Here is a 16485-nt window from a genome sequence, read left to right as displayed (position 1 = left end):
TGCTCCCTTTAAACTCTGTTTTCTACATTTCTATGATTCCTAACTGGATTTTCCAAAATCTCATTTAAGTTCTATTCAAAATAGTGCCAGGATATTGGAGACTCCATGGTCTATGTTAGATTTTTATATTTTTTTAGCAGCATTTAGTTATTAGATAGCTAAGAGCCGCTGTTCCAGATGTATCCAGAATGATGGATAAAAAAAAGAGTCATGAGGGTCATTTTCTTACTGGATCCTCACTATTTTTATCAAATTTAGACAGAATCTTGCCCAAAGGACTAATCCTTTTATTCCTCCAACTGTAGATCTGTACTGCTGATAGCGAAGCAAAATAGTATAATTCGTCATTATGTCATTTCTTCATCTAAAGGCTTCTTTCTTTAAATATTGGTAAAATAATTGGATTTGCATGTAATTTCACAATAGCAATGAATACTTTAATACTTGATACTTCAACACACTTCTAATATATGTGACATCCACATGTATTAAAAGACTGTCTCCTTCAGGCACTAAAAGAAAATGCCTGGCCCCGGGAAACAGGCTAAGTTATGGGATTTTTAACAACATGTAAAGTTAGGTACTCAGAGTAAGAAATGCTAGATACAGAGGTGAGAAGATTGAGCTTCCTCACTGGCTGAAGGGATGCAGACTCAGGACTGCACATTAAGTTCATGTGTCTGCTGGGATTAAGACCCTCGGACCTCTTGCTGAAAGAAGGTGCCTACTGCTACCCTATAAAAACCAGCTACCAGCTAAAAAGCTTGCCCTGGAAAGAGCAACTTTGCTCCTAGGTCTGACTCAGGCTTACATACTTGAAGTTTTGCCTCACCCAAGTTATGCCTCTTTAACCCCAGACTTAAGTATCTTGCACTCTCATAATTGCTTTCCTCCTGGCACTACAATTCTTTTACCCTTGGCTGTGTACAGCCCAATGGCAGGTGACAGGTAAATGGAAGGACCATTTGCCCCTCACTGTGTGCCTCAGTCACTCCCCTACAAGCATGTTATAATGAACTGGGAATCCCTCAATCTGAAATGTCCCCTACCCTGACCTTACTAGGTTAGTGCTCATCTGATAGACCATTCTCTGAAAGATGAATGCCAAGGGCACCACAGTTTTCATGAACATACCAAATACAGCATAGGTTTGTGTAAGAGCAACTTTAATGGCTGTGTTTTTCAATATCAGAATATTTGATGTACACACAGCCAGGGCTTAGATGACTTTTTTTCTAAGCCTTGGCTTGCAATAAGTTGTAGGCAGGAGTTAGAAACCTCACTTCTCAAGCCTGGGTTGTTTGGAGCTGTGCTGGATCCACTACCTTGACAGCACCGAGACATCATGAATAATCTAAATCAACCTATAAACCACGGGCACCTAAATTTCATCTAACTTGCCTGGATCTTACCCTGTGACCTGCTTCAGTTAGATAAAATATGCCTGAAGTATACTTTTATATTTCACCTCAAGTATACATTTCAAATAGATGAAATGCCCCCATGACTCACTGTGTATATTTGCTTTTCTCTGGGTAGTTTAGTAGTCATATTTATAAGACCTTTGTGATACATTTTAGGCTTATAAGCAAACATCAGGGCAAAAAAAGTATTCACAAATAAACTTTCAGCAACTAGGTGTCTATACACATTTAGCCACCTGACTGGACTGAGTTGGCATCTTTAAAACTGGGGACAGTTTGGTTGTATCAGTCTGTCGGGATCTTTTACTTAAAAAGTAATTAAATCAAGTTTATGACTTAACTGTTTGCCTTGCTCCCTCAGACTCTGCTTTGAGGTGCATTATATAAACAGTATAAGGAGATACCAGCATTTACCTTTCAATATTTTGTTCACTGTTGGAATACTAGTTTCTTTTGACTTGCAAGTCCTGACTACCTTAGAAAGTCTGGTCATGCTGTTCTTTTCCATCTCTGAATACATCTGCACATCTGCCATTACAGATTATGAAGTTCTGTATGTATATACATTGCAGAATGAACTGCATGTATACAGTGCATATACTCCTCAGCAATGTAATTAGATGTGCATGTGTGTTTGTAAGTAGAAAGATGGTTCATCATGGTGTGTGTCTATGTACATAAAGCCTAACATCAGTAAGAACATTAACATATGAACTAAAACATTCTGATCCCTGAAGATAGGCAACTGTTGAACGAGCTGGAAAGTAGTTAGTTTTATAAAAAAATCAATTCAGACTTTTTCATAACATTTTATCCTCTTACAATAGAGTAGTTTTCAAAACAGTATCAATAGGTTACCACTCAATTCAACTTTTCTTTTACACAGTATCTCATTTAGGTGTTTTTTTTTTTTAAACAAAGCATTTCAATACCAATTTTGTAGTAAGGTCAGGTAAGAAGCTTAACAGTGATTACTGTCTGACAGCTTAATCTGTGCAGTCTTTTGTCAATTCTTCTAAAAGGTATTCAGGCAAAGGTTCTACACAAGGAAAAGCAGAGATTTTTAGACATCTAACAACATACAATTTTGGTTAATTTGCATTTAAAAAATGTTAGGGGATTTATTTTTTTTTTTTTTTAATTATGCCTGCTTGTTTCTGTTACAATAGGCTCCTGTAATGAGTCTTATCTAAATGTGATGTTGGCTGTCACCACTGTGCAATGCCTCCTATTTTTTAAAACATTCACTAAGATCTCTCTTTCAATCTTTATAATATTTGATCCACATTACTAGGTAGAATGCTGTATCACATGGTTCTAAAAATATCAGGTTTCTTAGAGCTGATAACCCAGGGACAGTTTGCTTCCTGCATAATTCACTCCTACATTACGTATGTGATTTTATTACTTTGTAACCAGTACTATCTTCAAAAAGAAGAGTAGTTTTACATACACTGTAAAAAAATGAAAATATTATTTACAAATTATGCATTTTGAAAATCAAAACTATACATAAAAAATTAAACATGGCAAAATGCTAGGTACCTCATACAGAGTAATTACACCATATGTTTGCGCTGGCTCTCTCCACTGAAGAAAAATCTTCTCTTCAAAGGTGCTCCCTTGAATGGATTCAAGTGGCACAGCACTCGGGACTAATGGATAAAAAGAGAAAAAAATGATTTTTTGAGAAAAATTTCAGAAGGAGACACTCTGCTTAATATTTGGACTGTTGAGGCATAAAACCTGTCCCACTATTAATTCTCCAAGACTGAAGCAGTCTGGGGAATTGATTCAATCAACTACTGGCCAGGGCAGTTCAGGAGAAGAATGATTAATATAACAAAACTCTGCCATAAAGGAAACGTGTCACCTTCAGTGTAAGAAGGAACTAGTGAGCATAACACTTATCCCATAAATACTACTAATGAAAGAAAAGGACAAGACAGCATTTTATAAGGAATTAGGCAATAACTCAAATATAAATTCCTGCAAGTAAATCTACTTGAGGTACCTACTTATCAATAGTGTTACTGTCCCACTGGGAAAAACATAGTAAACATTCATATATGAAAATGGACAAGTATTGAAGTAACAAGGTACAGCTTCAACAGACTGACCTAGAATGGTTAGCTTGGAAAGATGAGACACGTGTTGAATAGAACAGCAATGCTCACTGACATTAGACCTGAAGACCTACAACAGGTTGAATGTAAGGAAATTATGAAGTAGCCAAACCAAATATCTAACCATATTTATTTTTCTTAAAAGTCTCTTAATTTATGAGAATGAGATCTGAAGAGTCAGGGATGTCAGACCACTGTCAGATATCTATTTCTGTTTACTGTTCGTTCTGCAACAAATTTCCTTATCCCTCAGCCAATCTCAATGCAGTTTTGAGAGAAGAATATGTGTAGACAGCACATGGACGTATATTTGTAATTTTATTTTTGGAACACTTGCAATGGAATGAGAAAAGAAAATCCTGAAAAATGCACATAGGACTGCTGTGAGGCAACAGGCATCGATGGGTTAGCACTTTTCCACAAACTGTATGTGAAAATACAGTAGAACACACTGTGCAAAAGGCTGGACTAAATGAGCTCTGGAGGTCCCCTGCAATCTACATGATTGTGTGATTTGAAAAATTATGATGGTTATTTGGGTCACTATACTCTGTTGTGTTACATCCAGATTTATGTACCTTACTGGAGGTGTACAGGATACTAAAAAGTTGCAATTTTTTTCCAAGGTATTCTCTCAACTACTGATGCTGGTTTTTAATAGGTCTTGGAATAATATAAAGTTCTAGAGGGCCAGGAATAAGAAAATATTATGCGAAATTCTACAGAAAATACATGAAAAGCTCAGATAACAATAAGGTCTTTAGCTTTGTCATCCTACAGTTGAACTGAATCAAAATTAGAGGATGACAGCAGAATTAATTCTAATTAAGCAATGTTTTGTTAGCTATGCTTTGTCAGATCTTTTGCAATAGCAACTATACATTCCTAAATTGTTTAATTTATTCCCTCATATATTTTGATTAGAAATTGGTAGTATACAAAACCAAGACAGCAGATGGTAAATGATTTAATAGGTTTAAATGACAGACTCCAAGTATTTGTTATAAGAGGAACTCATCATTGTTGATTTTTGTTTCTAGAAATCTCTCCAACATGTTTGCCGTAAATCTATCACTGATCTGGAAGAAAATGCAAAGCCATTCCTGTTCAGATCGCAGATGATAAAACTGGGAGGAGGACAGATCTGTTATACAAAGCAATGCCAGTCATTTGATGAGGTTTCTTTGAACAGTATGCATTTTAAAATAGTTAAAAGCAAGGTCAAAAGACTCAGCTAACTCAGCTAACTGGAGCTAACAGAGCTCCAGTAAACTCCCTGCAAGTATAATCACAATATCACAACAATATCACAGAGGACTTAGGAGGACAGCATAACCTTTCCATGTAATATTATTAGAACATTACAGAGCCACATTAGCCAATTCTGTTTCATGCTTTCTTGAAAAAAAGACATTAATAAATTACATTATTGCTCAAAATTTAAAAAATGAGATCTGAAACCCCTCATGTTAGCTGAAAATACTGAAAAGGAAGGGAATATATATATAGCTCAATGTCAGTATATAGAATATACTGATACTGTCTGAATAAGCCACTAACAGTGTCCAGCAGTTGGAAAGCCAAAGCTAGAAGAAAAAATTAAACCACAAATGAAGGACAAATATTTAATGCTGAGCACATGATTCTATAGGAAAGCTTACATGAAGATACTGTGGACAATCACCTGAAATTTCTTCAAAATGATACTGGAACTTTTAATAGGCACAATATAGCTCAAGCATAAGCTATTAGTTTAATGAAGAAATTATTAAATGATGTGTGATGTTTTAGGTTATGTGAAAACTCATTTTAACACTTCCAATGGAGCCTTTAATACCTTAAAATTGGTGAATTTGGTGGGAAATTTGTTACAGATTTGAGTGAAAGTAGAACATGCATTTATACAGAAGTGTATTAACTGTAACACAGTATGCATGTACAAGTATTTGTAAATATAAAACTCACCATCTTCATCAGTTTGTACTACAAGTTCTTGGCTTTCTTTTCGTCCTTCAGGATTCATTAGTACTAATTTGATGCTGACATTTGTATATGGTGATAAATTAGTAATTGTGTGCTGGGGATGTGAACTTTCTGTATCCCAGCTTACTTCTTCTCTCACTTGCTCTTGTCCGCCAGCCTGGTAACGGTAATGGACTGTGAGGTTGTATCGATGGCAACGTGTGACATTATATCCAAATGGTTCCCAGCAAATGGTGATTTGTCTAGATTTGATCTCCACAACCTCTAGTTTTCGTGGCCCACGCATTGGATCTGCAAAATTACCAACATAATTCTAGTATGATTATTTATTCATGTTACAGTGGTAAGTAACAGGAGTAGCAAGTTGTACATTTCCATGAATATGACATAGAAACAGAAATTCACTGCTTTATCTCTAATAGTGCACATGACAATGAAGTGAAAGCATAGAACTGAAAAAATCAGGGAAAAAAAACGCAAACAAAATGTGAGAAAGGGACAGAAAAATCTTTGATGAAAAATGAAGAGCAAACAAAGTACCAGAAAGTTTTTATGCTTTAACTCAAAGTGCATGATACAGTTTAAATGATGCTTATTATTTTACCTATATGCTGCCTGCAAAAAATAAATGCAACCAATTTTTATTTTTTTTACAAACTAATTTGAGCTAACACTTTTAGAGCAAAAACCTTAAGAAAACCAGTATCTAACAAGAAAAGTTAATTTAAGGGAAAACTTGCAAATATATGGTGATTTTCTCCCAGGACTGTTTATACAAAGAAAAAGTGTTAAATGGTTCTTCAGCTATTTCTTATCCATTTGCTTTTAAGTTAGACTGAATGCAATTACTCTATCTGTCCAGGACATTTAGTTAATATTTCAATTCCTTTTAAATAGTCCATAGGGTTCTTTTCCCATAAACATTACCTGGTAATAGTGTCGTCGTGTCCCCCCCTTCCCCCCTCCATCTAAAATAAACAGTATGAATACCTCAGCTTGTCATAGTTGTTTAGCAAAGAATAAAAAGAAAGACGAGGCACATCAGCTGATACCCTAATGCACCTGTGCTTTCCTGGTGATCTCTCAGTTGATAACCAGCCATAGATCACATCTAACAGAATCATATCCAAGAACATGGCTTACTTATATATACAAGAACAAAAGACTGTCATTGATGTAGTTAATTTTTCGTCATAGAATCAGCTAGGTTGTAAAAGACCTTTAAGATCATTCAAATCCAGCCTTTACCCCAGGGCTGCCAAATCCATCAAGAAATCATGCCACCAAAGGCCTTGTCTACATTCACTCCTACTGGTTCCAGCAACTGAGACAGAAAAGGGAACCCAAACTTTCACCATATTACAACCAAACCACCGAGTTGACACCCCCCCCCCAAACGTTTTCAAAACACTATCATTAATAAAGCTATTATACATATTTAGCAATAATCTGGGTTTTATTCATATTAGAGCCCTCAACAAGATTAAAGACAATGTCTGGTTTTATCCACTGCTTCACTAGTTAAATACTTAGAAGAGTTTTAATGAGCTAGAAGCCTCTTACACGTAAACAAATTAATATGCATTTTCCCTCTTTTATGTTTATTAATCAACATGTCTTCACTAGGAATGTTCTAAACAATTTACACAGGATTTCATCTTTTTACTTTTTAATAAAATCCCTGCATGCTTGAAATATTTGTTCAAAGATGTTATTCATCTTAACTCCTTGAAGAAAAGGTGTTAAGAAATTGCTTGTTCTCTCTAACATCTACAAAGCATGGTATTTTTTACCCTTTCAAAATCTGCAAATTCTTTTTTCTTTCTCTCTTTTTTTTTTTTTAATTGCCACTACCCAGCAGTGTTGATCACCAACACAGAATATTTGACAGTCGGTGACAAAATGGCAAAGTACAACTAATTCAATAAGAGATCTAATCCTGGTCTTCTTTCTAGTGACTGACTGGTAAAAATATATTCACCAAGGATAAACCATGATAGAGCCATTTACCTGCTTCCCCACACAGATACCCCAGCTAAGAATCCTGGTGTTTGGGACATTTTCTACAGCTACAACAATTAAGATTAATGAGGGCAAAGCTCAAAGATTAGTAAATCCTAGAAGTTTCATGTCTTTAAGCATTTACTTCTGCATAATTCAGACATAAATGTAATGAAAAAGTAGTTTTCTTCTATTTTTTATTTCTTTTTGTTTCCTATTGAGCATTTCTTCATGTAGGTGAGACTGTGAATAGCAAAGGATATTTGGTGGGTATTGTGCAACTGTATTGCTACCTGAATGGGATTAATAGGACTAGAAAATCAACAAAATTGGGGTGACCCTGACATACAACAAAGCTCCTAGCTGCAAGAATATGGAACATCCTGCTTAGCTCTATAGTAGGCACATCAGAAAATTCACACAGGAGCTGAGAAATCATTTTATTAGAGATATAAAACTAATTCATAGCATTTTGAAACGGAAATTGAGTGTTTCCAAGCTGTAAAAAAAGGTAAATGGATCAAAACCTATCCAAGATTTCTGCCCAGGAGGAAAATATTCTTATGTCATGTTACCTTAATAAAAAGTATGAGTTAGCCCTCTAGTTAAATCCTGAAGTCATTGCTATGAGAATGACAGATACATTTTCACTTCTAACAAAACAGACCAGGGTAAAAAGAAATTTGGTTGTAAAGATGGAGACAATACAGTGTTCGTTGATATTCACAGGATAAAGCTCATCAGATAAGGCAAATACCCTGGTTGCTTTGGTTCCTGTCTTACTTCTGTAATCTGTAGTATCAGACAGCTACACAGCTCATACCTGTTTTTCTTACCATTCATTAAAAGCTTATGGAACAGATAGGGCCCCAATGACCCCTTCATGGGTAAATGTAGAGTGTCAACAACTCAGTGACTGCATGTAGTGGAAAGAAAGGAAGAGTTAGAAAAGAACCCTCTGGGACAGAGCACAGGAAGTCAATAAGGCAATATCTTGTATGAAGCACCAAGTGGTATAACTGCTAGTTTTGGGGGATGTCCACTGAGAAAGTGAGGTTGAATATTCCAAAGAGGTTTGTCCATGAAAAAGCCTCTGAAGATACAGGCCTCTACAATGAATTTACTCACTTTGTGTCCTCAACATTACTTTTAAATTCTCAAAATGGACATGGTTAACGGAAAAGATGATATTTTTTTATTTCTTTTGTCAAATAAACCTAATTCATAATGTACCACTACTTTATTCCATTTATTTTATTTTTCTTTCCAATACCAGTCTTTGATTTATCAGACGTGATTTCATTACAGATCTGAGGATATCAGTTCTCATCTGCTCTATATATTTGAGTTTTTAGTCAAATATAACTTTTGGTTAAGAACAATTAATTAATACAATAAACAGGAAACAGATGAAGGGGAACATTTCTACCTTTAACCAGAAATAAAAGCTAATGCTACAATGGATTTTTTTTTATTAAAACTCCACATGGCTCAAAACAGTCATGAAAAATAGCAGTTATTGCAACAAAAGATAGAAAAGTAAGTTTCCATTTGATCAAGTTAGCACTGAACTTCTCTGGAGGTATCATTGTATACCCCAGAGGAAATATTTAATGTGACATGCTTCTGAAAGCATATTAGATCACTTCCAATACCTGGAAAGTATCTGTTCTTAATTATGCAGGATGCAGGATACTTGGGGAAAGAAAAACGTTAAGCAACACAAAACGAATGACAGCTAATGACTATGTTTTAAAAGGGGAAGCTGAATTAATCACCACAGCATACTGACTTAATTTATCTGATTTTATCTTCTACCAGATCTTTTTATCACTTTCCCAGAGTAAGTTCCCAAATTTAAGTGAAAAAATAAGCGTTTGATAGAGATGCTGCTGTTGTGCTCAAGAGACTTGCCCTACCTATTCTTGTGGTACTTGAAGATTGTCATTCTAGCAATGGTCTGCTATTGCTACCTTGCATCAAATAAGGTAAGGAATAGCTACATAGACAATTGTCATTTCACAGCCTTAACCACAGCTGAAATAATATTTCTAAGTACAGAAAATGAATAAGGAGATTAATATGCCACACCATTTGTTATGCAACATATATACCTCATACCACAATGGCTATTTGCTGAACCATTGTTTCTTCCTCACCTGGGAAATGCCTACCTTGCAGAGAGGTTATGCAGCCTTCTCAACTCACTTGGGAGTTCTCTAGGTGAACTGAGCCTGTCATTCCTCAGTATCCCAGCCATTTTCTTATGCCTCACTGGTAAAATCATGAGGCAAATGGGGAGAATAAGGCCTACCAATTCATAAGAGATGAGGTTTTCCTCCCAAAGGAGTGTACTGCCTGTCATGCCTGAAGCTTAGCCAGACAGTTCTTACTAATTCCCCTGCTGGCACCTGCAGCATTTTTCATACTGCTCTCCTTCTGCCAGTTTCAGCAGGGTATCCAGGAGTGAATTCTGACAGCTGCAGCTCTGACCCGAGGGACCAGCAAGCCTGGTTCTAGCCCGTGGCACTTCAGCATCCCATTTAATTGGTGATCTTGGCTCCTTCTCTGCTCCACTCTGTTTTCCTGAGAATACAGAGCAGAGGCTGACAGACAGGATCAATTTCCATTGCAGCTGCAATTCACAGCTCATTTCTCTGGAACTTCACACTTTACCTCTCATCACAAGTACAATGCTTTTTCAGAAAGTCAATTTCAGAATCACAGAGACATTTAGGTGTATTTTTAGGATCCTGTCATTGATCATCAAAACTTGGGTTTACAATGAAAACTCAGTCTGGGAAGTTTTGTCTTTCCACTGCAGACTGCAGAGACCTACTGAAATAAGAGATGAAGAAAAGAATGGTGGTGTGGTGATTTTCTGACACTCCATGCTACTCCAGTAGCTGCAAACATCTGGTGTGTGTTAGATACTATTCAAAGATATCTGAATAGGAATGAAGAATTTACTTCTTCTCTAGGCACACTATTAGTGTGGTTAGCTCTGTAACAACTCTCACGATTTAAATTCCAGATTGGACTCGTGGTCCTTCCCTAGGAAGTATGAACAGAACAAGAAAATATACACATTTAAGATTAAAACTTAATCATTTGACATTTAAGAAATTATCCACTACAGGTTTTTTAAACACAGAAGTTAACTTACTTTAATTGTATTAAATTACAATTAAATGCATAGACATCGTCACAGATTGCCTTAGCAGTCTTGTTCAAATCGCTTAACATTTTTTTCACATCAAGTACTCTGGGTAAAGTAATCTGTAGCAAAGGGTATCACAAACAATTTCATGAATGCCTGCAACTTTCATACTACAGTGATCGAGACCAGAAGCACATACACACTTTAGACTTGATTCTACACGCTAAATCAGGGCTACATCTGATTCAAGAGACAACTTAAGACATATGCTTTGTTTCAAAAACACTACTTGTGTTTTAAGTCAAACACATGCTCTAAGAGCTCACCAGCACAGGTAAAAGTTATCCAGCTGTCAGTGCACTTCCATGAATCAGAAGTACCTTCCAGGGAAGAACAAAACAGAACAGCTGAGGAGGTGACACAGAAAGTTCAATTCTCCATGCAGGAAAAATTAAACATTAAACAATTAACCAAAAATTAATTAAAGAGATCACAACTTTAAATACATTTATGCACACCATACTTCATCTGTATTTCTCTTTACTTGGTAAAACTCCACTCTGCAGAGGTTTTAAACCCAGACCTCTCCACTCACTCTACAGTTCTCCAGATAAACAGATACTCTGCTGTTCCTCAGTAGTCTTGATATTATGTTATGCCTCAGGGGCACAGATCATGAGGTAATGAAATATAATTTCATCTATAGGGGAAGGGACTATATTCCTCCTAAGTCAGATGCTATCAAAGTAACAATGTTTTGTTTGTTTTTAGAAAACAAATCTCAAGACTTGTATACATCTGTAGTTGACAACAAACAAGAAAGTAGGCAAAATATGTTAGTTGTTCGGCTTGTCCTTATTTGATTTGATATACATGAGTGCAAACAATTTGAAGCTGCTTGCAAACTCGGTCAGACAGTTTTGTAAAAGATTGCATTAAACTGTGATGGAATGATTTTTATACTGTAATTATTCTTCGTCTGCATTCTTCAACAACAGATTGAAGTTCAACAAGAGCTCCTCTTTACTCAAAATACCACATGATTTATCAGATCTGGTAACAGATCTGGGTTTTTTGAATTTCAGTTTCCAAAACCTGAAGAATGCTGTAAGGAAATATTCAATGGGCAAGATTTTGGGTGGTGTACTTTTATCATTTTTTGACACATTTTTATTTTGGTCAACAGAAGTATTAGATTTATCCAGCTGAATCTCAAAGCAAAAGGAACAGTCAAATTTGTTACTATGAAGAACTGCTTTACAGTTAGGATTAAAGAAAGAAAAGGGCCACTTTACCCTCGTGATTTTTCATACTGCCTGTTATTTGGGTTAGAAAAGAAAAGAATCAAACAAAGAGAGGGCAAACAAAGAAACAAAGGGACAAATGACTCATGATCAAAATCAAAATCCTAGTATGATGCTGTTGATGTCATCGTCCTGCTGAGTCACATCATTTTAAAGTGAAACCAAACACAAAGCTACCAGTGTGCACAAAGCTGATGAAGATCCCAAAACGAAGTGAAGAGTGAAGAGGGGCACATTAGAGAGTGGTCATCTTCCTTATCTAAGAACACAGCTTTTTTGGGCAGAAAGGAAACATTAAAAGCACCAAAGATCAGTTGTAAATTTGTAAAAAACTTGAAACATTGGTTTCATCTGGGATATCTCTGCTGCCTGGCATGGAGCAGCCACGCAAATTGATAGCAATAGTTACTAAGATTATCCAGGTAAGAGTAACAGAAGATGCAGAAGATAGCAAGAGCAGACCACACACAGAAGATAGCCAGCATCTTCTGGAAAGGTTTCAAGCTATGGTATTTAAAATTCTCACCAATCTTTCACTGTTACTTCCTAATAGCATTTCCAAAATAACATGTCTCTCCTTCTGCAAAAATAGATGCTTCCCACAGAAAAGCAGCACTTCCATACTCTGTGACACTTTAAAAAATGCTGGGATGCAAGCCCTGCAGAGCTTCAGTGCTAATGAGAAAGAGCTATGATACAGCAGAACTGAAATGATAGACATCTGCATCCCAAAAGAGGAATGATCAGGTTTTTTTATATATATATATACATAAAGTATGATGAAAACTGGACTATGCCTTGTTTTCTTTGAGCAAATTTTGCTAGGCGGGGTGGGGGGGAAGAGAAATCAGTTCTTTTTAATTAAAGGTTTAAAAAAAAATATCTTCTTTTGAATTATATTAATCTTCCACAGTCAAAATGCCACTGAAGGAAGATGAACACAAGGGTTTATGTACCCTAAAGTTATCAGGATGCTAACTTTGAGCAGCAGCCTGTGCAGATCCCCTCTGCACCCTTCAAAATGACTGCAGACTTCAGAGCATTGATAAGCTGATGTTTCCTGCACATTTTGCCCAGCACATTTGACACAGTAATCAGCATCCACTCTGTCACAAGGGAGGGGTGTCCATGACAAGACTGAAGTATAAAAAAACATATCTCAGGGCAACCCACCAGAGATAGTTTTCTATCTCTCAATAAACCACTTCCAGCATCTGAAAACTGCAAGATTCACACTTAGAGCCTGTGCACATACTCAGCCTCATTTTCCTGTCAGAGATGCCAGCAGGCTAATGGGCAAAAGTAAAAAGCTAGCATCTCCCAGGGTATAATGCTGTTAGTCAGATTATAGCTAACACCAGTCTTCTTCAGCGTGGAACCAGACACAAGACTGTGTTTCCACTGATTTTGTTCTAGCATGTACTTCTGAAGTATTGTGTAATTAAAACTTATGTATCTGTATGAGGTACAATAATAGTATTTCTCCTATTTTATATACAAAGAAACCAAAGCTCAAAAGAAATTAATTATCTGCTAAAGTTTACAAGGCATCAGCAAAAGCTGTGGAATCCTAATTCTCAGTCTTATTTCTAGCTCACTACATCACAGCACAGCTCTCCACAGGTTTTTCTGTACTTTGTGGCCAGAACTGGTTAGTTCCACAACGTGTGAGCTCAGAAAACAACAAAACACACACTCACCGCTCACAGCACTAAAATGAGCAGGCTAAGTTCTTAAAATGAGCCAGCTTGAATCCTCACTCACTTCTCCACAAATTCAAATGTGAAATATAGCAGCAGTCTACTTTTTTCAGGAAAGATCATATGTACTAATATTACCTTATGACTAGGAGATTTTTTTTTACTGATATTTCTAGCTGAAACACAACCTAGAAGTGCAGAAATTCTTGGGAGAGAATGATGATATTTCATCAATTATAGAAGATTTACTGAAAACCCATTCTAGTAAGCACCTGAGACATCAGTTCACTGCTTACAAAAAATAAATGTAGCTGTTGCTTGAAACCAGATGAGGTATTGGATTTAAACTTTTAGTAATGTACTATTACAAGCACTGGATACTGAAACATGAATGATGCAATCCTACCTGAGATGGTTTCTTTAACTTTTTCATCTCTGATTCTCCAATTCATGGCTACACATCTCCCATGAGGCCTACACCTTCAGGCTGACATTCACAGTTGCGAAATATATTGGTCTAATAATTAACACCCTTTTAATCATCAAATTCACCCTTTTAAAGGTAGCATTTTTTTGTGTTAGTTTCTATACAGTATTTTCTTTTACGAGAGGTGATACTCAAACTTTTCACTTCATTGTAAATTTGAGTCTCAACCAATGCAAATAGAATCTAACATTTCTTTATGTTGTCATTTTATAGGTATACTCTGAATGGTGAGTCATTTAAATTCTAATACATTTAAATAAGGAATGAAAGAAAAACATCAGTCAATATATTTTTGTCAAATTACCTACATTACATGATTACTCCTCCACAATCAAAATCAGATTTTAAGTATGAATGATACAAACAAGATTACATTCCAGATCTGCAACCAAGATTTTAGTTGCTTGTTTAAAATGACATACCTAGCTATTCAGTAATCACTTTATAATAACCCCTTTCATTTCTAAATCTACTTAGCCATCAGCCACCAGTGAGGAAAATGCTGGCAGTGGTTTTTACAACTACACATTAGTTTTACATTTCATGACAAGCTAATTCTAGAGAGTTCGAAAGACAGACAAGCATGTGTTCTTAAGGTTTTCTTTCTTTTGCATGAAGGGAGTACACATCTAACAGAGAAATTAAAAATAAAGAGTGCAGACATATACTTTTCACTTCACAGATATGGCAGTGACAATTTATCCCCACTTCACCCCAGGAACCCCATGAATATGTAAATCAACAAGAAATAAAAGGTTGTGACAAATAATTCTCAGAAGAATTACTATGGTAATATGGCAAATAAAGTGCCTATTTCTGGTAGATGTTACCTTTGGTAGAACCACCTTTCGTAGATTCGTGGATCAGAATGACCTTTGAGGAAAACTGAACTCCCTCCTGACTGAATCTATCCATCACAGGTGTTTAACCCTTTTTCTGAATTGAACACATGGCTGGTTTACAGTATTATTTTTGTCCCTTTCTATCACGTCCATTGTATGTTAACAAAGCAGATGTAATCATCTCCTGATCTGACACAGAACCACATTTAGCCAAGATACGTACTCCACACCTGTGGCACCCTTCAGAAGCTGGTACAAGTAGCAGAGTTATACACCAATTTATATAGCGTACAGCCCAGATGCTGCTCATATTGGAGAAGCTGCAAGCAACACAAAGGAACATGAATGCCTGAGGAATTGCTCGTGTGGTCACCAGACATAATTCGTTTACACAGTTACCACGCAACAGTCTTCATTGAACATGAAACCACCTGGTAACACAGGGTCACTTCAGAAACTTCTAGATATATAAAAGTTGGTGCAGGTGGCTGGCTCATAATCATACAGATGTAATTTGTCCAGACACCATAAACAGTGGAAACAGCATTAATGTAACACACACTCTTCTCAGTGGTCAAAAAAAGGGAACCCAGGGGAAGAATGTAAGTTCTAGTGTGAGGGAAAAATCTTTTTCTTTTCTAGCTCATTTTCCTGGAAATGGCTAGAATACATCTATGACACTGTAGTATGGCAAACTGTTATCTTTATACACCAATACAGTACACGTATTTTTTGTACAGTAAGTGCCCTAATCACCTTCTAATTGTGACTAATATTAATGGCAAAACATGCACCATTTGCCCTGTTGTTTGACAAATTAGCACGTTTGAACTCATTAAGTTTTACGGCGCAACTGCTTGAGTTGCCCCTGAAGTCAGCTGGAGGAAAGATAAACCATTGTGTAAATTAGTGATTGTTTCAGCTGCTCAATATTTGCCCTGAAAGTATAAGCCCAGTGACTGTTTATTATGTTGTGCAAAAGAATAAATGGGCAATGCTGTTTCATAGATCAGTCAGAATAAGATGTAGCAGTATGTTCAGATTATCACTGTGGCCTATTGTTACTGACAAATCACATTAATTCAGAGCTGTTATGTACAGTGGTGTTAGCTACATTGAGGGTTGAAAACAGGCCTTTATTGAACCTAGATGACAGGGCAACATAGTCTTATAAATCCACGTAAAAGAGAAAATGCTACCAATCGATGTTACTTGTCCAAAAAGAATATTTACCATTCTTTCTAATCTGACATGTGCAATCAACCTTAACCAAATGATGCAGAGTGAGATCAGTTTTGACAAATAACTCTCAAATGCATAAACCTGATAAATGAATCAGATTCTCTGTAACAATTGGTAAAAGAAACTTTGCACTTACATACATACATGTCAAAAGGGAAGAGAATATTCTGTCTTCCTACTACATTACTATGTGCTAACTACTATTAACATGTAAGA

At 36.2% G+C, this 16485-nt stretch overlaps 1 protein-coding gene across 5 annotated transcripts in view; it reads right to left on the bottom strand.

The window, feature by feature from the left end:
* Window positions 1-16485, bottom strand: part of PTPRM (protein tyrosine phosphatase receptor type M) — a 475841-nt gene that overhangs the window by 217752 nt on the left and 241604 nt on the right. For all 5 annotated transcript variants that reach the window (XM_013130096.3, XM_031052840.2, XM_031052841.2 and 2 more), the window contains exons 8-9: window positions 5516-5824; window positions 2970-3079 (exon numbers count right to left, since the gene is read on the bottom strand). In XM_013130096.3, the coding sequence (XP_012985550.2) occupies window positions 2970-3079; window positions 5516-5824 (419 nt within the window). The remainder of the gene's footprint in view (window positions 1-2969; window positions 3080-5515; window positions 5825-16485) is intronic.

The sequence above is a fragment of the Melopsittacus undulatus genome, chromosome 1, assembly GCF_012275295.1.
Source record: "Melopsittacus undulatus isolate bMelUnd1 chromosome 1, bMelUnd1.mat.Z, whole genome shotgun sequence".
NCBI classification, from domain to species: Eukaryota; Metazoa; Chordata; class Aves; order Psittaciformes; family Psittaculidae; genus Melopsittacus; species Melopsittacus undulatus.
This window is presented reverse-complemented; position numbering and strand designations above follow the sequence as displayed.